At 37.9% G+C, this 21702-nt stretch overlaps 2 protein-coding genes across 2 annotated transcripts in view; one reads left to right on the top strand and one right to left on the bottom strand.

Moving 5' to 3' along the window:
* Positions 1–21702, top strand: part of LOC140234143 (laminin subunit alpha-4-like) — a 59113-nt gene that overhangs the window by 9886 nt on the left and 27525 nt on the right. The gene's annotated exons all lie outside the window — the stretch shown is intronic.
* LOC140233848 (5-hydroxytryptamine receptor 1D-like) lies at positions 16574–17974 on the bottom strand. The gene has a single exon (XM_072313939.1). It carries the CDS (start codon positions 17972–17974, stop codon positions 16574–16576), a length of 1401 nt encoding a protein of 466 aa, XP_072170040.1.

The following is a 21702-nucleotide window of genomic DNA, read 5'->3' as shown; positions in this document are numbered from 1 at the left end:
GTAGGCCTTTGTGGTGTGAGCATAGTTATGTATGTATAGTGTACACCATGACCTGATCATAAGAACATACAATGTACGTAGTCATGCGATACTGACAGAAATAACCCTGCACAGTGCTACCGTGTGTATGTATGTGTTACTGTAAAGCTGGTATTTTCATATACAGATATTTTCGTGAATGAGGAGATCACACCTTTTCACAAGACTTTTTTTGTGTCACTTACATTATCTAAAATGCACTGTTACCCTAGTGCACAGCAACATTGTGGTGTGTTGATTAATTTGGGATCAATTATGATTCACGAAATTCGTGAAAATTAAACTATCGTAAAAATACATGTAACAGCTTATGCAGTAATCTGTCCATGGAAAGATTAAAACATGTCTGTATAGCGTTCTGTGATTGCTTGTGTGTACTTATTTGTGAAGTGGGGATAGGGCAGAGATGAATGCATATTATGTACACAGTGACAAATTTCACACATTAGTATGTATGAAGCATATTGTACCCATTAGCATGTATCATAACTAGCTCTAGGCCAGCTGGACTTTTATAACATCCCCCCCCCCCCACCTTTTACGTGCCCAATATTCAAGGTACCCTTGCTGCTGTAGGTACAGTAATTATTCATGACACATTACATAATCCTTGTCAATAACTCTAACCTTCTGTGTTTCTCTCCATCTCCCTATCTTCCTATTTCTCTCCATCCTTCCTTTTCTCCCTCCATCCTTCCTCTGACCATTTTTCTCCTGCCTCTCTTTATCTCATTCCATATTCAAGACGTGTGTCCATTCTTTTGTCCCCTATCAAATGTCTTTGCGTCATTTACCTTGTTGTTTTGGTATGTGCTTTCTCTCTTTCTCTGTGATGTCATAATACTCTCATTTTTCCCCCTCATTTTCTTACCCAAGGGTATCACCTTTAATGACACTTGGTGCAGTTACCACAAGTCCCTCTCAATCTGATTCCATGGTAACACTCAATTTGGATATCGCATGCATTAACTTCTCTCTCTCTCATCACCATCTTTTACATGTTTCCTGTTAAGGAGCAGGAGGGACAATGTTTACAGAGTAAGTGCTGGTCTACATTTCAGCCAGCACTGTTTAGTGATCAGTCTGTCTGTCTATTATTCTTCTGTTTATCTCTTCTTCTTTTTTTTTAAAGATGTAACATCTGTTGATCTGCATGCATACTGATCAATATTATTTTCTATTTCTTCTGCTATGTTATTACTGTAGGAGTCTCCTCTTTTCTTCCCATTCATCTGTCCGTTAAACTAATTATTATGTCTTCATTCATTTTTTTTTTTTTGGTAACCTAAATCCTCACAGCTGTTAATGTCATTTGTGCATGGATGTCACAGTACTTTACCACATGGTCAACGGCGATGTCTCGAAGAATGCATCGATGCCTCGTGTTTGGGTCTCCAGGAGGTCATTTGACATAGATTGCATTCCTTCTTTTTCATTATTTGAGATTCATTTCATGCAGCTGACTTCATGTCTCCATGGCAATGTGGTTAATTGGAGAAAATTGTGCTCCTCCAGCAATGACGATGCCTGTGTTTAGAGGTCATTTTAAGAGCTGGTGTAAAGTGTTTAAACCATTGCCTCAGGGAACCATACAAAGTCTATGGACATTTGACAATCTTGCAATCAGTGGGTTAAAAACCTCATCATCAAGGCTGTACATGTGGAAATATGGGGTGGGGGGGCAAATGTGTTCCCCTTGCTACCCATGTCTTACATTTATAAAATTTGTGCACATCTTAAGTTAGAATACAAGTTTTTGAAATTATCTTAGGTACCAAATGCATAAAAGTATCAAAATATATAGGGGCATACTACCCCTGCCCCCTCCTGTGCATACTTACCTGATTATAGTTAAGCTTTGAAATTCCCATTTAATTCACTCACTTAATTTCAACAAAGAAATATAAGTGCACAAAAACATATAGCAATGTTCATATTTTAAATATGTCAACATTTGCAGTTTAAAATGAAATGAACTGAACTACATTGTATTAATTGCAGCCAATCTTGTTTACATTTGGTTGCCCCCCCCCCCAAAAAAAAAAAGCAAAAAAAAAAAACAGAGACACAGAACATAACTGAGCAATAGAATGACCAATTCACACCAGCCCACTCACACTCAGGTTTATCAATACCATACAAAGTATTTCCAATGTGAACTTAACCCAAGCTTCCCCTGTTAGTGGTCAAGGGGGAAACTGATGCTGGGCGAGAGTGGGGTGCCACTTACCCCCATCTGCATCAGAGGTGGAATGCCCTCTTCAGATTGAAAACTGTTGAAACTGACCACCACAGAGCTCTAATGCAACAGAAGACAGCCATACAATGAGAGCTGGCAGTGGATCTGAGGAAGGGACTTTAAAAAGAGGGGGGGGGGTGATCCTTGGACTTTCCTTGTCTTCCTGTTTCAAAATGTCAGAATGGAGAAAGAAGCGCCCGCTCGGAGGGGATGCTCCCTTAAAACCCAGCAGGCTTTCAAGCGATTTCCTGAATTGCCTGATGCGTCGTCAATAAAGTAGTGCAACAGCAAAGGAAGAGACACCATTAGGAAACGCGACAGGTCAGTTTCAAGCCCATTGTAGCACCTGGAGTAAAGGTCATCCACTCACTGAAAACTACACTCTTTATCTCACGAGCTCTGATGTTAAGAGCCGTGGATGGTGTGAGGGAATTGCCCATCAAATATACCTCAAAATCTGTGGGTTTTGTGTTACTATCATATGAGAACAGAGGTCTTCAGCAATCAATATAGATAGGATTCAAAGAATGTGGTCATATAAAACCATTTTTTTTATTTGAAAGTCAACAGAGTAAATGTGAACTTTTATAATTCAAAATGAAAAGCACGTAAATATGAGATTATCTTGTATACCGAAGCTGTGTGTTTACTCACATAATCTTGAAACATACTTGGTCTTTTGTGTATGGGTTTTTTGTTGGGGGGGGGGGGGGGATAGGGCATGAAATCCCAAGGCATGAAATAAATCACTGTAAAAGTCTGTGTGTGTTATGTAGAAGTAAAAATCTTTATTGATATGACAAATCAAAAATTTTACCAGAAACCATCCCTTTGTGAATCACTAAATTTTTTCAACAACCATAAAATAAATTATGTTCAATGAAATCATTATCTCAACATCTTAACAAAATGTGTTAAATTCAAACTTACAGAGGACAAAATAAAAGGATTGGTACCTGAAACAATACTTGCCACATTAGATAAAGAGCAAAGAACACTCACAATTTACTTATTATAATTCAGAATTACAAAGCCTCCACATGTACTACAAGCTCAGACCTAAAAACTTGTGGTAAGGGTGCAATATACAGCTGACTAATCAATCTAGTAATTATTCAGTATATACATCCCATGCAACTTGCTCAGAGAGATAAGATAGAAAAAAACAAACATGTATCATTAAATAGCAAGGACATCATTCTCTTTGTCACCAAGTAGAGTGACCATAAGATTCATAACAAAGTCTTTTCACTAGAATAGCAAAAAGAAAATTTCTAGTCTGTTTAATTTCATGGAGGGAGAGAGGGGGGGGGGCCCTCCTTTCACAAACAGATCCTGTATACACCATATATATTTAGCGAGTCTTATTTAATCTATTTTATTTATTCATTTTTTTTTTTTGCAAATCGGGACTTCGCGAGTTGTAAATTCGTAATTATGGAGTACATTACTGAACGTCACATTCATGTCAGGATGAGAGTTGATTTTTTTTTTTTTTTTTTAACTCGTGAATAGCACCTGACTCAAGAAATTCGTGAAAATAAAAACCTCACAAAATACTTGGCGTATGCAGCAACAGAAAATAGATAAGATAAAGAAAAGCTACAAACCAGAAAAAAAGTTGGCTGTATGTGGAAAAAATTTAGATCAGACAGAAAAAGAAAGTGAGAGAGGTCCTGGTGACATTCACCAGAAGGGTTAAGGATTGCATCATAGTTATTTTCTAGATTTTTTTTTAGTGGAAAGATAGAGGATGGCAGCAAATTATTTCGCTGTCATCGGCCATTTCTGTAAAAGTGGAATTATTCATGTTTTGGAAATTGCCTGCACATTTTGCACAACCACAAACTAGTTGCAAGAATAAATACACCCCCACATTTTTGCTTGTTATATGTAACACTGTAATGCTCAGCTTACGTGGAAGTAAAAACGCAGGAAAATTATCTTACTCTGCCGAGCGTGAACATTTCCACTTTTGCAGTATCCCAGCACCAATTCCGTCATTTTGAACTTATTGCCAGGGTTGAAGCAAAAGGGCATTAACTCTGGAATCTTACAGACCTTCTGCAGCTGTAAAGCTCTTTTGATATGAAAGCCATAAGAAGTTGGCATTTGACTGTTTTAGCCTGGACCCCTTCTTTTGATATATCTTATGTGACCACAATAGGAAAAAGATATCAAATTCTAAGGAGAGCATGTAATGGAAAAATATCTTGTTTTGTGAACATCCAATTTCCGGAGTGCTTGTCAGTGGTAGGTGTTGTGTCAAAGTTGGGATTTTTTTTTGTGCCTAATTAATTCTGGAGATTTCTGGCTTCCTCACTTCTCAATTCGGAAAGCCTTGGCATTTTCCTCTGGGCAATCCAGAGTCCATCAGAGATATTCTGTCTTAATTTGGTAAGGCACATCACAAGGGTCCTTGAACAGAAATAGATTCATCAATATTAGGAGCAAAAAAAAAAATAAGAGCTTCAGAGTGCTTTTCTAGACATTTGAGGAGTGAGTATTTGCACTGAGTGTAAAGTGTGTCCTGTGCAAAGTGACTGTGATTTGCTGTGCTAAAACTCTACCAGTGTAACAAATTTAAACAAAAGTTTCCTCTCTGAGGTCAGAGGTTAAAGAGAAATACAGTAAAAATAATAATAATATATAATGTAGAAATATGAGGTCAGAGGTTAAAGGTTTGAGTCTCTTCTCATCTCAAAGAGGCATATCATGTCACAGCCACATTATTCTGGTTTTGGTGTTATGGGCAAGTTCATGTCACATATTGCTCCTTACCAACTCTATTCATATATGTACTATTTGTTTGTTTATTAATCAATCTACATATGTTTATCTCCTATTTTTTCAATTCCTTGATCATACATTCATTTATTCATCTAATCTACTCATTCACTTCTGTTGGAATGATATAGTACAAAAAGAAATCATATAAAGTATTGTTCATGGATTGTAAACAGCAGACTGAAGTATTTTTGAGGTAGGATGCTGAAAGAAAATGTAATCGAATATTTTGCTGAAACTCTAGGCTGTGAGAAATATGATCTGATATGATCTTGTAATCCAATTGAGGAACAGTTTCAAAGAAACCTTGAAGATGTGCAATCAAATGATAAAATGTTCATATTCACTGCTGTTATCTGCTATTTTGAGCAAGTTCATACAGGTTCTATAACACCACATGACATGGGTTTGTGCGAATGCCAGAGTCTGTTCAATCTCAGTCAAATTTTTATTTTGTAACAAAACTAACAGAGTTTTTCTGCCAACACCATCTGTTACCGAATCAATACCAGCACTTCTCATGGAACTGTTTCGTTAATTGTTTTTCGGGGGTTTGTTGTTGTTTTTCCTCTGAGATCGGCAGCAAGAGACAGAGATACGCAAATTTTACATGCCGGGGGCATGCAATTTCTGTGGTTGCTATGGTGACTGGCTGGCAGTCATGCACTACGTGAGAGCCGAGATCGCAATTCTTGGTTGGGAAAAACAGGGCTCCAAAAGTAATCATCTCATGAAATGCCATTTTTAGAGAGATGGCAAATATGAATTTCAGGAAATGGGTCACTGCTGGAAGAGAGGGAGGAAAAACTGTATCACACCAAATCATTTGTTTGTTCTTTTTAGCAGAGGCTGGTGTGAAACATTGATATAACCATGAACATCAAAGCAGTTTGAAGTCATAGAATGTCTTCTTTTTTAAATGAAGAACAGAATTAAGCAGTTTCATGGTATTTAATGGATATGTTATCAAAAAGCAAAAGAAGGAAAGAAAGAAAGAAAGATTTCTGAAAAAGTGACAATGAGATCTTGTACTTGCGTGGTGTCATTGTTATGAATGCAGTGTATCCAAAAATGAGTGGATCTAACTTTTTATCATCAAGGAAGGATGTCAAAAAGAACCTCTGATTTTTTTAACTGTATTGTGCCAACTGTCCTAGCATGGTCCCATATGTGCATGTTTGTGTGTGCTCTTTCTGTTCAGCTTTGACAAGTGGTTCCCCCATTTGGGATATCAAATAGATGAATTATGCTGTCAGCTGAGGCAGTTTTCTATGATTTCCAATGCCCACCAAAGTGTGGTCAGTTTTCATGGTCAAGAACTGATTTGTGAGACATGACTGTTGACTGTTTTTGGATTGGATATTTATACCAGGTGTTTATAAAAAATCTATACAACATTACTCCAAAATGCACTATGGACTAAATTTTTCAAATTTTGAGTTGTCACTAATATCATAGTTGGATTAGAATCTATTAGACCTGCTGTTTCTGTTTTTATTTCAGTGTGCTGATGTACATGTTAGTAAATATGATAGGGACCTTAATTCTGGTGTCTTATGTAGATTTTGGATGTGGGTTTATTTATTTTTTATTTTTTGTATACAAGATCGTTATTGTTGTTCACTTCGCGTGAAACGTGTGTCATTCTCAAAGTGTACAAAATAGTTTTGTGAAGATAGGAGTTCGTAAAAGTACGTACTGGATTGTTTGTATCAGCTGTGCATTTGACAAGTGCAAATTAAGTCATATGCGGGATTTGATGAACACTACAGTTGTCTGTCGTCTTCGGGGAGCGCAGCTATCTTGTAAAAAAAAAAAAAAAAAATGCAGAAAGCCAGCTAATAACTACCCACCGAGCTCTGTGTCTGCATCAAATGTTGACCTGATGAAGATGTCCTTCAATCCAGTAATGTGATTGGCCAATTCCGGACACCCCTACCCCACCCCACCACAACTGGAATGGCGTGTGTGCAAATATTGGGGGAGAATTGCGTCGAATCTGATCTTCGAACTGGCCACTACAAGTAGAACAGGAAAGAGAACACCATGATCGGAAATGGGCAGTACAATGGAATGAGCCCAAATTGATGTGTGTGTGTGTATGTGTGTGTGTGTGTGTGTGTGTGTCTGTCTGTCTGTCTGTATGTATGTCTGTCTGCATGTTTGTGTTGCATTGCGTTACATTCCACATCTCCTACAGTTTCTTGTTAAAACAGTTTTTTTCTATGTATGCATAATGTGCATGCAGTTGAGTTGCATCAAGATCATCTATTCTGTTTGATGGCAGGGTTATGAATGCCAATGGTGAGAAAGTCAAGTGCTGAACTAATATGAAGCTTCATAGCAGTTTTCACAGGCTCAATGTTGATATTATGTCTCATTAAATTGTCATCTGAGAATGCCATTGACAGTATCTATAGAGTTACAGGTAGCTGGTGGCATTGGAAGAGTTGATTAATAAGCTCTGGTTTATAGGCCCAAGAGACTGCCTCTTAGACTGATGGTATCAGATCCCTTTGATTTCATTGAGTGGGCTCATAGAATCATGTCCGTATTTCATGTTTAAATCACTTCATTTGGATGATGGGAGCGTCCAAGACTGCGATGGTAAGAGATCAGGGAGATATAAGTACATGACCTAAACTTGTGACATCACCTTCTATTACATGGCTGACCTCCGCGGCAATGCAGTCTTCGTCACGCTGACCGTAAAAATTCCCCGCGTGACTCTGCCCCTGGAGAGGGCTAGCCAAGGAGAGACTTTTTGTGATGGTCAGACGGCCTTTATTCAATTTTCATCATCTCGGAGAAGGGACCCATCATTCATGCACACTATAACGATGTTTGCAAGGAAATCCATCAGTACATAGTATTTTGCCATTATAGCGCTGTGCTAGTGATTATACAATGCAAGATCATACTGTGACTGGCTCAACTTCATACATTGTATTTTTTTTCATCATGTCTCTTTCAAAAACAGCATACAAACTAAAAGACAACTTGTGCAGGAAAATAAATGTAGAAACACAATCAGGACTAATGCGGGCATCAATATGAGATTTAAGGGAATGTCAACCATGCATATGTAGCCATTGCCTTCACAATATCAAGACTCCAATTTTGAAGAGAGTTAATGCATTGAGCATTCCGTTCACACAAGCAATTTGTTAATGTGTGGTCAGAGTGGTAATGTTTACTTTTGTTTCAACAATATGTATCAACTTCCTTTCAAATAATATGAAAATCAACATTTTGATGTGATATTACTGTAAAACATGATAGAGATAATTCCCTAACCAACATTTCACAGTGACAGAATGCATCCGGTTGTACACACACACACACACACACACACACACACACACACACACACACATATCTATTGACCGATTCGGGTTCGTTGAGGGCAGCAGACATTTTACGGCACAGGGCGCAGCCATAGTGGGTGTATCAGCCGACCCCCCCTGCTCTCCCCCACCCCGGGGCAACATGTTTACACGCACTTGTAACAAAGGTTCGCGCACTAAGCAAGCATTTGCGCACTCAGTACGAGACGCCTATTGGCTAAAGCAGTTTTTCATTCTGCGCGCGTGCTAATGTAGGGAGAGGGGTGGGGGAGTGCGGAGGGGGGGTCGGCTGATACACCCACTATGGCTGCGCCCATGCCAAAAATACACATAGCGCGTCACAGAATCGGTCAATATGCAAATAGTAAGAAAAGTTGTCATTTAATCACTTCAACAACAACATATCTGTGATAAAGTTCTGTGTTTCCATGTAGTTGTTTATGATGGAGGGGAAATCATTACTGTAGATTTTCAGTGAAATTTATTTCGACCTAAAAAAGTCCAGCTGTTATTTTCAGTACAAAATGGGAGTTCATTGAGTGACATGGATTTAGTTTTTTATTTCATTTTTAGAAAGTTTGAGGTGTGTAGCATAAGATATCCATGACATTGGGAAACACTATTCTTCAACCGTGAAAAAGGGATAACTGGATCTTTTGAAGGCATTATTTACCATTTGCAGATGAAACAAAAACCCAGCTGTAGTACTTCAAAATAGTCCCAAATGTGAGTTAGGGATAGAAACTACCAATTGAATGTAAAAAAAAAAATGGCATAATTACTTTTAAAACAAAACACAATCAGTAAAATCAATAAACATTGATTATAAACAATCGGTATAATCAGTGTTAAGTATTGTTAAATGTACAAAATGTTAACAATAGTTAAGATGAAATTCTTTCTAGAAAAATAGTGCTATCTCCTTGTATTTTAGGCTTTATTGCAATTTTTTATGGAAGAATGTTTTGTGATACAACTGACCTACACATATGCATGAAACTTAATAACTCAAACATTTTTTTTTAATCACTGCTCCCAGTGGTAAACAATACCTTTAACCCATTGAGGACAGTTTGATTTTGCTACAACACGCATTTCCCATAGACACCTGCCCGAGTATACGTGGGACTCGTCCTCAACGGGTTAATGTCGTGAGTTCAAGTGTGTGTTGGCTACAATGGTAGTTCCCCTATGGGAAAATTGCTTTTTAATAATCCTCAATGCGCAGTCCTCACAGCGGAGGGGATTCATTGTTATGAATCAGTGCAGTGGTTGCTTGCCTACTTGTGGTGAGTAATTGCTTCCCATATCGACCTTGCTGAATTCATCCAAACAGAGAAATTCAACCATCTTTGCGCATAGTATTGTTCACCGGAGAAACTTAGATGCATTAAATACATTATGTACCAGATATAGGAAATCAAAAAGATGTTTTAGATGAATACATAGAGCTACAAGTATATTAATATCTTGTATGAGGAGTGTGCTATGTAACAAAAATATATAGCTTCATGGCCAGGGATAGTAATTTGAAAATGTATCGGTAGGAAACTGCTTTCCATGCTAGATGATGTACTGATTATGTTCAGAAAATAAGGATTTCCCAATATAGTTATTTTTATGTCGCACAGATTCTCTTTGGTATGTGTTTGAAAATAGCTTTCATCCAAAATAAGTCTGTTCTGATGGTCATTTTCTTTCCATGCCCTCTCCTCCATTTCCCATAAATGTGTGAGTAAGGTTTAATGACAGTTTATGCAAGCCCATGGCTTATTCTTTGGTGCTTGATTATTTGAAGAGCTCTATTCCATAAAACTAAGTAAGCAATTGTTATTCTGAGAAATTAATCACCCTTCCATTTCAAATCTGACCAACTTGAATTGTATCTTGGGGGTATAGCGAGTAATTTACATGTATTTATATATTCCTGACAGTCAATAAAAGAAGATGTCATTGGGTTTTTATTGTGGTGATAAACCAATGAGTGCTTTGCAGTGTAAGGTCTTAATGCAGTTTTATGGATACTTACTTGCTCTCCTTTCTTGTGTTGCATATTGGCCAGAAATGTCAGTGTCCTTGATCTGTTTCACTTACTTGCATTTTCTTCTTTTCTTATTCAGGTTTTGATACAAGTTTTGAACTTTTAATGTCGTATACATCGCACATTGAACTTGACACTAGGTCTGGAGAAACAAAATGAAGAACTTTGTGGTTTGTAGTTTAATTGCTAGATCATAGTAATGGTGAATATTTCAGTGAAAACAAAACTGCTTTCTTTTAGCTTTCCATTTACATAGCAGCGGCAAGAAAAAAAATCACAAGGTTGTGACACTGGAGAAAATTTCAAGTTTTTGCACGCAGTATTAGTGATTGGCTCAAACAGCTTTGAGCAGGCAACTGATTATGATGTAACAATAGCATGGCCACCTGGCTGTACATTTGGCAAGTGACTGTTGGCAGGGGGTATGAGCAGAAGTCATGTGACTCCAATCACTTTCTTCTTGTGATGGGCGTTCTCATCAAAAAATTGTCACAGGAAAACCTCATACAAGGTAAGAAAACTTATACTCTAACCTGCAATTTTTCCATGACAATGTTTCAGATGATTTTATTTTTTTGGCACAGTTGCCTAGTAACTTTCCCCAAAATGACAGTTTGTCCAATATGACTCCCATCATTTTCTGTGAGTAGCGCTGCTAGGAAGGCAGTAAATTTGTAGCTCATTTGTGTGGTCAGTTTTCCTGTTAGTTGTGCTGGCACGTAAATTACGACAGTCAGCGGCTAGGTCGTGGAATTTCTTGTTCAGTATTGGTTCATACAGCTTTAGTTTCTAGCCGAGACCTACAGTTGTACCAACTAAATTAGCAGAAATTCAGAATAACCAGGAAGAATATGATGGTCGTCACAATGAAAAACTAACCAAAAATGCGCACTTTTCTGTGAAATGACGCACTTACAGACTGCGACATTTCCTGAGTAGGCGAGTCCGCAAAGACGTAATTTCCAGGCCTTGTAATAAGTCAGTTCGCAGTTCCACTTTGCGCCTGAGCAGAAAAAAAAAAAGGTCATTCGTACCAAGAGGCATGCTGGTTTCTAAATTTACGTGGATAAGCATCTGTGATGTAATGATTATTCATGTAATCCATAAGTGCTGCTTGCCAGCACATCCACCTGACAGCAGAAGTGGTATTTGGTAATATCGAGAGGAGGAGATTGTTAGTACATTCAATGCAAAATAATAACATGGATGCTCTCCCAATAGTGTTAATTGACGGATCATTCTGGTCATCTGGTCTATGCAAGTTCATTCTTTGCTTGAACAGGATTGATGAGTCTTATAAATTGTTATGCAAAGCTTATGCATTAAAGCTCCCCTAACTGACTGAGAAAAACAGAAAGGTCATTCATTCCAATGTGCCCATGAGCTAACTCCGAACTGGCTTATTACCATAAATGATTATCTCTTGGTGGCCGGCATATGCCATCAGTGGGGTACTGGTAGTTGCGCTTGGTGGAATGTATCTTGCGCTTGGTGGAATATGTCTTGTGGCATTCTTTGCAGTCGAAGGAATATAAAATGCTCTTCAGACACCCCCTCCTCAATTTTGTTTTTTCTACATTGACTAGTCACCCCTAGGATTTGTTTGTAGGCTTTAGGATAAAATTCAAATTCATAAATACCCCCCCCCCACACACACACACACACACACACACACCAGGGGTAATTTATACATAATTGCTTCAATTTCAACAGAGCAGTGTGAAAAGACTTGAGGTAAACAAATTATGTTTTGTCTGTCTGTCTATAAACCTCCCGAATGATTTATTCAATTTTGTTTGTTGTTTCCTGTGGTTAAGCATGTAAATAGAAATTCTGATGTTATTATCGTTTTTAGAATATGATAAAATGCAATTTGAAAAGGGAAAATATTCAAGGGAGTGGTGACCTAGGCAGTGCAGTAATGGGATGTTTTATTAACAAATTGAGATAATCTCATTACAGAAGCAGTATATATAAACACACCCACAGACACACAGGCACACACACTTATACAGCGTATTATGCAGCTGCTTGTTTGGCGTGAGTTTGTTTGTTTGTTTGTTCATTTGTTTTTGCCCATCGCCTCTGTATCTAGTTCAGTTAATGTGTTTTTTTTTCCACTTTGAACCAAAAAAAAAAAAGATATTGAAATTCCCCGTTGCATTTTCTCGATATTTTATTAATGTGACATGTCATTGGATGAAAACGGTTCACCTACCCGAGTCAGCAAAATGGATTTCACCATAACATACTTTGATATTTTCCAAGTTTTTAAATTTATGAAAAAATGTTGATATTTTAAGGGAGCATTTTTGACATCTTTGAAATTTTACATTTGAACAGATTGTCTAAGATTTCTCCAACATTTCCTGGTGTTTTTCATTAATTTATAGTCACTGAATTTACTCATAATAGGGAAACTTCCCCTGTAGGCTGAAGCAACAAACAAATACACATAGAAGTAAGAAATAATGATGTGCTTTTAATTACATTTGATATTACAATCACAATGATTTTTTGTTGTTTTTTTCAGGAGGTATAAGCTGTGTAAACTTCTCTTGTATTCACCATTTACAAAAGATTGATAACATTTCATTTCACCAAACAGTAGATAAAGATACAATTATGTAACCCCAAATTTTTGAATGCTTTATTTGAATTGGTCATCATTCTTCATCCATTTTTACAGGGAGTATTAACTGACAAATATTTCTCTCTCTTTCTCTCTCTCTCTTTCTCGACTCAAATGGAAGAAAACTTGCTAGTTTATCATACATCCAATATATTGCACAAGTCCATCCGATATATCATTTCTTAATGTCAGTAAACATGATCTTAAGATAAAATCTTTTGTCATTTTCTAGCAACATCCTTTTCAGTCTCTAGAATAAGTCAGGAATTCAGCAAATACAGAACATAAATTTCTTTTTATCATGAGGAAAATGACACATTATGTAATTATACAGTATCACCTCTTTGAGTTCTATTTTTGATGTTGTGTAATATGCCTGACTAGTCAAAGTCAGATTTGTTTTGTTGTTTTCAAACAGCAAGCTGCCAAGTGATACACTCATTTCATGTATGATCATGAGTGTGTGAACTGCATTGACTCGAAAGGTGCAATCAGACTGGCAGAAGATCAAGAAGTTTAAGATCGCAATCCTCAAGATCTCAAAGTTTTGCCAGTGTGACTGCAAACTTCCCACTCAAACTAGGGATATTTCCCCCTTTGCCACCCCTGCCAAACTTCTCGATCTTTTGCCAACAAAAGATCGTGAAGATTTCGCAATCTTAAATTTCTTGACCTTTTGCCAGTCTGTCCACACCTATAAGTGTGATCATGCTTGAAAATTACTGTCACTGAAAATACAACATGTTATTTCTAAGAAGCAAAGTGTGTAATAAGCAGCCCAGATGATCAACCTTCACTTGAGAGGCAGAAAGGCAGTAATTTCCATTAAAGCACCTTTTACACCCTTCTGCCTTTCTCTGACCAAATCCCACTGTAGAGCATATTTGTGCTGGAAGACTCTCAACTACCATTGACCAGTTGAGTCATCCCCATTAAATAAGATGGCTTCCACAAGATTTCTTTCCTCTTACTCTCTTTATCTTCAGAATTTATCACCAAGCACGTTCATATTTAAATCTGCCAAATTGCGTCTCTTTTTTTTTTAATGTTTAGTATATTTTCTTCATTCAGAATAACAAAATATATATTTGAAATGAAGAAGTACCTTTCTGATTTGGATTTTGCTTTAATACACAGTATACCCCCCCCCCCTCTATTTTCATACTAAAATCTGACTTATGCCTTCAGATAAATCTTTTTACTCTATACAGTTGAACCTCTCTTATCCGGCCTCCCTTTATCCGGATCTCTCTATTATACGGACGCAATCTCGCCATGATTTTTTTTTATAATTACGGGAGGAGAGGGGGATTCCCAACTCAATCTAACAATGGCGACCTACAGTCGACTTTGCCGAGTACGGTTTATTTTCAAGATCTACTTGATACATTTCTTAATAATTATTTAGGTAAATCATTCCAAGAATTTATAAAAGAAAATGATTTCATTCTTGCAAACACGAACCTCTATTTTGGGGTCTGTTACTGAGTGTAACAATGAAAAGGTTGCAGTATACACATTACTACATGTGGTACTACAATGGGCTACATCAGTACATCTTTGTACATGTATAAAGCATTGAGTCTCCCGTATCCGGCCAAATCCCTTATCCGGATGAGCCCCGGTCTCGACTTGTCCGGATACGAGAGGTTCAACTGTATTCATAATGTGTTTTACAATTCAAAGGTGGCAGCCTTGCAAGTGACAGTTGGGCTTCACCTGCAGTTATTCATGCATGTCCTGCTTACGACTTTGTTGCACTGGTGTACATTGTCCTTGTGAAATTATGATAAAACCAAGCAGTGTATATAACTTACATACAAACAGAAAATCTGTTATATTTACAAATATACATAGACACACTGTTCAAAATACAATCCAGGTACATTGTGTGTGTGTGGTATTAGGAGCTGCTGTGAAATTTTCTTATCAGTCAACAGTGACTGTTTATTTCTGTGGTATTATTTTCAGGTAAACAATATAAAACACAGCTAGTGAGATGATTCAGCATAATCATAAACATAGGAATAGGATATTTACTGAAAACTTTCATGAATATATCATTCATGAGATCGATACATTACACTAATAACATCCTTTGATCCATGCAGTTGCAAACTGCCAAAGACATCTAACTCAGTGAAATTAGAAATAAATATAATAAATAACTTGGCAAGTGAAATGTATATATATCTTTCATTTTGATTTTTCTTTGAAATTGCTGTAGAGAATGCCAATATGATTGCAATAGTGTTTCTTCTACTGAATCAGCATTCTTATACTGGCTTTCAAATGAAGATATGCAGATGTGGATATGCCTTGGATTTTAAACCCACTGTATTACAACAGGAGATGCCATTTTACTCTCAATTTAAACAACTCCAGGATGGGCTGAATTAAATAACAGTCTCTCTCCGATACTTCCTCAAGATTTCATTATTTATGTCACCAGAGCTGAACAAATACATGTATTTCTTAAGCTGCAATTTTCTTCCCATCCTTCTTTTTCTTCTTCTAATGTCATTTCCCCATAGAATTGGTGAAATTTACCCAGGAGCACCAGTCTGTAACCATAAGTGGTTTTGTGATTGACGTAAATGGTCAATTCATTTCCCTGTTGGACCCCATTCAGAGGTCATCAAATTGATATTTGCACTCTTCTTGTCTCCATCCATCCATGTGTGTGATAAAATTGGTCATTGGACAACTCTGGTCACTATCGTACATGATAGATGCATAGATGCAAGTGATAAGTGTGGTTATGTATAGACTGGCAGAATATAAGGTCAAGAAAGTAATTAATATGATGATCATTTGCAAAATGCACTTCCCAGTTGCATCTGATACACATCGGAAAAGTAAGATTTTTTTTTATTAAAAAAAATATATAGGAGGTAGGAAGATTTGAGATGACCAAAAAATGTCCTAAAGCAGTTTTGATGAATGAATGAATGAATCTTATGTGCATGTGAAATTGGTATTTTGTGTGTGTGCTTGTGTGTCTGTGTGTGTCTGTGTCTGTGTCTGTGTGTATTAACAAAGAAAGGAAGGAAGGAATTTATGATGGTTAGGAATGAGGTGAGATACTGTATAGAAAATGAATTTGTAAAAATTCTAAGAATGGAATTATAACAGCTAGTCTGTATCTTATTTTGCTTGAAACAATTTTGTTTTGGTATTATGTGTATGGTATGTGCTGCTACTGTTAAGTTAAAACCAATTAATGATTGGCAAGACCACAACACTCAGTATATTCATACTCTCCCAGGTCTAGTCTATTTGTGGGAAAGTACGTGAAAAGAAATGTCAAATGTAACAGGTACCAAGTATATGTTTCACATGGTATATGATTGCGTAAGAACCTATATATATATAGATAAGTATACTTTATGATTATGTACAAACATATACAAAATCAGTGTACAATGTTTCATGAAGTTACACTCGGGAAGATTGCGTAGAATAGGGACAAGGTCACCCTTAGTCTTTCACTTCTTGATAGTCTTTTCCTTGCAGTGCAGGAGTTTCTTGAATGCTCGCTGGAAGTCCTGGTTGAATTTGGTGTAGATGATTGGGTTGAGCATTGAGTTGAAGTAGCCTAGCCAGAGGAAAAGACTATCCCACACCCGGGGCACATAGCAGGACTCATTGCAGAGTGGCAGAATGAGGGCCTTCAGGAAGAAAGGTAGCCAGCAGATGAGGAAAGCCCCCGTGACAATCCCCAGCGTTTTGGTGGCACGTTGCTCCCTGGCTGTAGCCATCGCTCGTCGCTTCCTCTCCCGCTCCAGGAACTGGGGCGGCAGCGGGCTGTGGCTCGGAGTCAGGCTCTTGGGTAGGAGGGCCTGCGTCTGTGGCATATTTGCATTGATCTCCTTCAGAGACAGCGAGACCGAGACGTGCGCCGCGCCGTTTTGGCCCGGCACGGACAACGATGTCACCATGGAAAATTTCCCTTCGCTGCTCTCTTCAGACTTGTGCTGAAAGTTGGGCACAGACTTAATCTTTCCGCTGCTGGACAGAGTTCTCTGCACCTCAAGGGAAGAACCATTTTGTGATTCAAACGATGCATCACCATTCAGCATGTGGCTGGACTGCATGGCATGTGTTTCTGAGTATCTTTCTAGGGGCGGCGGTTCCAGATGAGCTGTCCCCACGGGCGAGTGGAAAGCCTTGCCGCGAATTCTTTTCCGTGCCTCACAGAATATTCTAGCGTACACAATCATCATGATGGTCATGGGGATGAAGAAGGCTCCAAAGGTGGAGAATATGGTGTAGATCTTGTGCTGGCTTATTTGACACATTGTGGGATCAATTTCCTGCTTACCCTGCCAGCCAAAGAGCGGGGATATGGAGATGATACTGGCCAGGAACCACACAATGGCAATCATGATGAGCATGATACGAGGTTTCCGGTACTTGGGGTATATGACAGGCTTGGTGATGGCCCAAAAGCGGTCCAGCGATATCATACAGAGATTGAGGATGCTGGCCGTACAGCACAGAACATCCAGAGATATCCAGAAGTCGCAGAGAATGGGTCCAAAGATCCATACCACCACTACCTCCTTGGACAAGCTCAAAGGCATTACCAGGATCCCCACCATCAGGTCAGCAACAGCGAGGGACGCAATGAGATAGTTCTGGGGCGTCTGGAGTGGGCGGTGCTGGCGGATCGCCGTCAGAATCAACGTGTTGCCGAAGATGGTCGCGACAATTATGAGGCTCAGGACTGCAATAAGGAAAATTGTTCCAACATGAACTGTGATCTCCTTAGTTGTGGTTGCATTCTCCCCTGCACCTTCTGTATCACCGGGGACAAAAACATCCAAGACGGTGATCCTTTGCACTGTAGAATAAAGCACTGGGTTCACTGTGGTTAGGTCGTCCATGGTTGCACGTAATTTTGACAATATTACACACCCTCTCAAACCACATGCAGATTGTTGCCGATATCAGCTGTCAATTTTCTCCCTTGCTCACGAGAAGTGATCACTCTGATTTTCTGGTGTGGCCAATGCACTGTTCAGAGTGCTTGTGGGCTTAGCAAGATGTTGTCCTGTTCTTTTTATTGAGTTCCATCAAGTGGTTCAATGATTTAACACTCATTGCTTAATTGAGACAGAAAACAACAACAATGATCCGCCAATCAAGGAGTTGTAAGTTCAGCTTTCCACACGTAAGACTCGCCTCACTCTGGTCTCCTTCGTCCATTGAAATGCTTCTTTGCACTTGTGAAGATTCTAACAAAAGGGAACAAAAGGAAGGGAGAGACAAAAAAATCAATAGCTGCTAATGATTTCTTGCAGTTATTTTAGGCCAAACACTGGCTGTGCTCCGGTGAGCTCTTCTTGTTTGCTGTCAAGTCAAGCAAGAAAAGGGGCACTACTTGGATATCTTGGAAGATCCCTAAGATTAGTTTTTCATCCTGGGTGATTACATGGTATCAGAACAGGTATTGATTGCATTTTCGAAAAAACACATCTACTAGGAAAAGGCCACAGGTTAATGTACTGTGTGTGTGTATGCATGTGTCGTAGTGCAGTTTTAGATGAACTTAATGCTGCCTGTACATGTACTGTATATTGTGCATAGAGATGCCTGACGGAAGATAGCGGAGGTTCTTCTGTCTTGTATGCAGAAAAGAGAATACTATTGCTTTCACTACTCCAAGGATGCATCAGGTACTAATTAGGACAAAAGGGAATGTCTCTATCATGTAGAGAAGTAAAAGATTGTACGTCATAGCTAACGGCTTCCCTATTCCCGGAGGGTTTACTTGGCGATTTCCTTGGGATTCTTAGGGTTGAGTTATTTTTGCCAAGGCTTCTGTTTTGCATGGGTCACTATGTGGAAGTAGTCAATGTTACTCAGTTAATGATAGCCTAGCCGTACATTAAGGAAGCCATTCAACGACATGGCAAAAGGGTGGTTTGTATTTTGGGGATTTCTTGTTTATTACCAAAATTTCAGTCATTACTGATTGCCGTTGCCAATCTGATAACATCCAACTGCTACTTAAATTGGTTAAACCTCTTCATTCGAAGGCGCCTTGAATTTCATCGTAATTATTTGTGATGCAGAAGAAAAAAAAAAGATTTAGAGAATGGTGTTGAATGTATGGTTATTCAAACAGAATACAATAGCAGCTTCTTGTTTATTTGCAATTGTGAATTTACTGCTATCCAACACAGCATTCTCATCATGTTGCAAATGTAGGATTTTATATAATATAATGACAGCAAGTACAGAAGGATTTCATTATTAAATGGAGGAAAAAAGATAAAAGAAACATGCACACATGTATGTTTTCATTAGGAGACATTCTGAGAGCAATTTTGAATGCTTTATGCAAGGTGAGAGAAATGTCTGAAGTGCGAAGACTAGAATCAATCAACTTGCTTAATACCAACTGTGCATCCCAAAGTGCACCAGTTGTGTAATCAGAGGTGACAATTACTCATTTATATTTCTCTCCCGGCAACCTGGGGCTCACTCCCTGGCCATTAGACTAAATAAACCCACGCGCAACACACACGGATGGTACACATGTAGACACATAAAACACATATGCACACACAACCACTAAATAAACACACACATGCATACACACACACACACACACACACACACATATATACATTTGTACCATCTAGATTTCCATTTAGATCTTATCTAAATGCAAGAGAGGTCAAACCAAAAGTAAGGGATTTACATTAATAGAAAGAGTGAATTGACATCAATAGGAGGACAAAAAAAGAGAAGGCCATAATATTGAATAGATAAATGAAAACCCGTCAGCTGAGAACCAGAAAGGCGCTATTGTGTTCTAAGATTGGAGCATAAATCAAAATGAAACAATAAATTTTCATGAAATAAAGAGTTTAGTAATCAAAGGTAGGTGGATAAGCATTATTCTAAGTATCGGGCAAAATTTTGCCCTTGTGGTTTTGATTTTTAACATTTTACTGAAGTTAAAATAATTCAAAATTGATACCATAATGGAGAAGAGACCGAGCTCTGCAACACGACACAAGATAATAACTCAATTTCCAACAAAGTTGCGATAATGCCCCTCTGGTTCTCAGCCATCCAAACATTCAATACTGAGATTGATGTTGAAGGTGAAAAAGAAAGCAGATATATTTTAAAAGCGATTATAGGAAATTGACAACGGATATTTAGCTTGAAGAGAGAGAGAGAGAGAGAGAGAGATTCAGATTGTGAAATTGCACACATTTAGAAAACAGAGAGAATAAGAAATGAGATGTATGGGGACTTAAACATGGTTTGGGCAGATAGGCAGTGAAGTCTTAGAATAATAATTAGAATAATTAGAATAATTCTAAAAATAATCATGGGCGTTCATACTCAAGCAGGATTCGAACCTACGACGTGGAGATCAGGAGGCCGTAGGTTCGAATCCTGCTTGAGTATGTATTCCCATGATTATTATTTTTTATCATGGCTACTACTAAAACACTGATCAATTCAGTGCTTATTTACGTTGATGTAGGGCAATTTGTCAATCAGTTGCATGAATTGAGAGCTATTGAGAACTTGAGTAGAGACGTTGTGGAATTAACAGCATGCTGGTTCTTAGCAAGGTGCACATGAAAAGCAGTGAAATAATTGCTTGTGATAAATTTCTCTTCTTTTTACAAGTTCCTTCAGAGAGAAGATCAAAAGTAAAAGTGATAAAACGAAGCATCAGCTTTTGCTGAAATGCAATCTAACTTGGGCAAATGTTTGTAATTTATTACCATGTCAATGTCACCAAACCAATTTTCATACTCAACATCATGTCAGCATTTTTTTTTTTCATAATTATACACTTGTCATTGCTTTAAAGTCTGAATATGTGATTATTACTTTATTTTTGTAAAATTTTTATGTTTTCCATGAATTCCATTTTATATTAAAAAGTTATTATTAGTGGAAAATTGCTATGTCTACACCTTTGCTCAAAAATATCTGGAGAGGATTAGGTGTAGACCCATTTTATTTGGCAGAGGAAAACACAACTGACCACTTCAAAGATCATTATAACAGATTTATTTTGCAGTTCACCATGTAGATATATTTGTGAGGTATGTGTGATCCTGAAAGGAACATGGCAAATTTTACATTTTGACTGATATATTTTTATCTTACACTGATATAGAAACACTTACTGAGCTGAGTGATTTTCAGGATCCCACTCATGCACCACAACACAAAGGGGCTAGAGCCTTTCACAATGCAAATCTCCAGAGAAAACTGCATAATCAGTCGTTGCGTGAGCAAAACTGGTAGTGACTGTTATGCAACACAACATATTGTCATGTGATGAGAGTGCTGTTTTTAGCAATCCACCGGATTGCTTGTTGGACGTAATTTGCACATGTTTTCTAAACTGGTCACAACATTTTCATTGTCCAGTTTGGCCTCAATCATACTAATCTGGTTGTTTGGCAAAGATGTTTTCATTCAAAAAAAAAATCAACTCTCTTTAAATTGTAGGATAAATTTGGCTCTTGAGAAGAGATCGAAACATGAGGAAGGAAAGATGAGAGGATATGAATTGATGGGAAATGAAAGATTGGAATTATACAGAAGCTCTGAGAAACTTCAAATTCCC

Source organism: Diadema setosum, chromosome 10 (genome assembly GCF_964275005.1).
Source record: "Diadema setosum chromosome 10, eeDiaSeto1, whole genome shotgun sequence".
Lineage (NCBI taxonomy): Eukaryota > Metazoa > Echinodermata > Echinoidea > Diadematoida > Diadematidae > Diadema > Diadema setosum.
Note: the sequence above shows the minus strand (reverse complement) of the source record. Positions and strands in the feature narration are given on the sequence as shown.

Coding starts and splice junctions, on each gene's coding strand:
- LOC140233848 (XM_072313939.1), bottom strand. CDS start 17,974: ATGGACGACCTAACCACAGTGAACCCAGTGCTTTATTCTACAGTGCAA.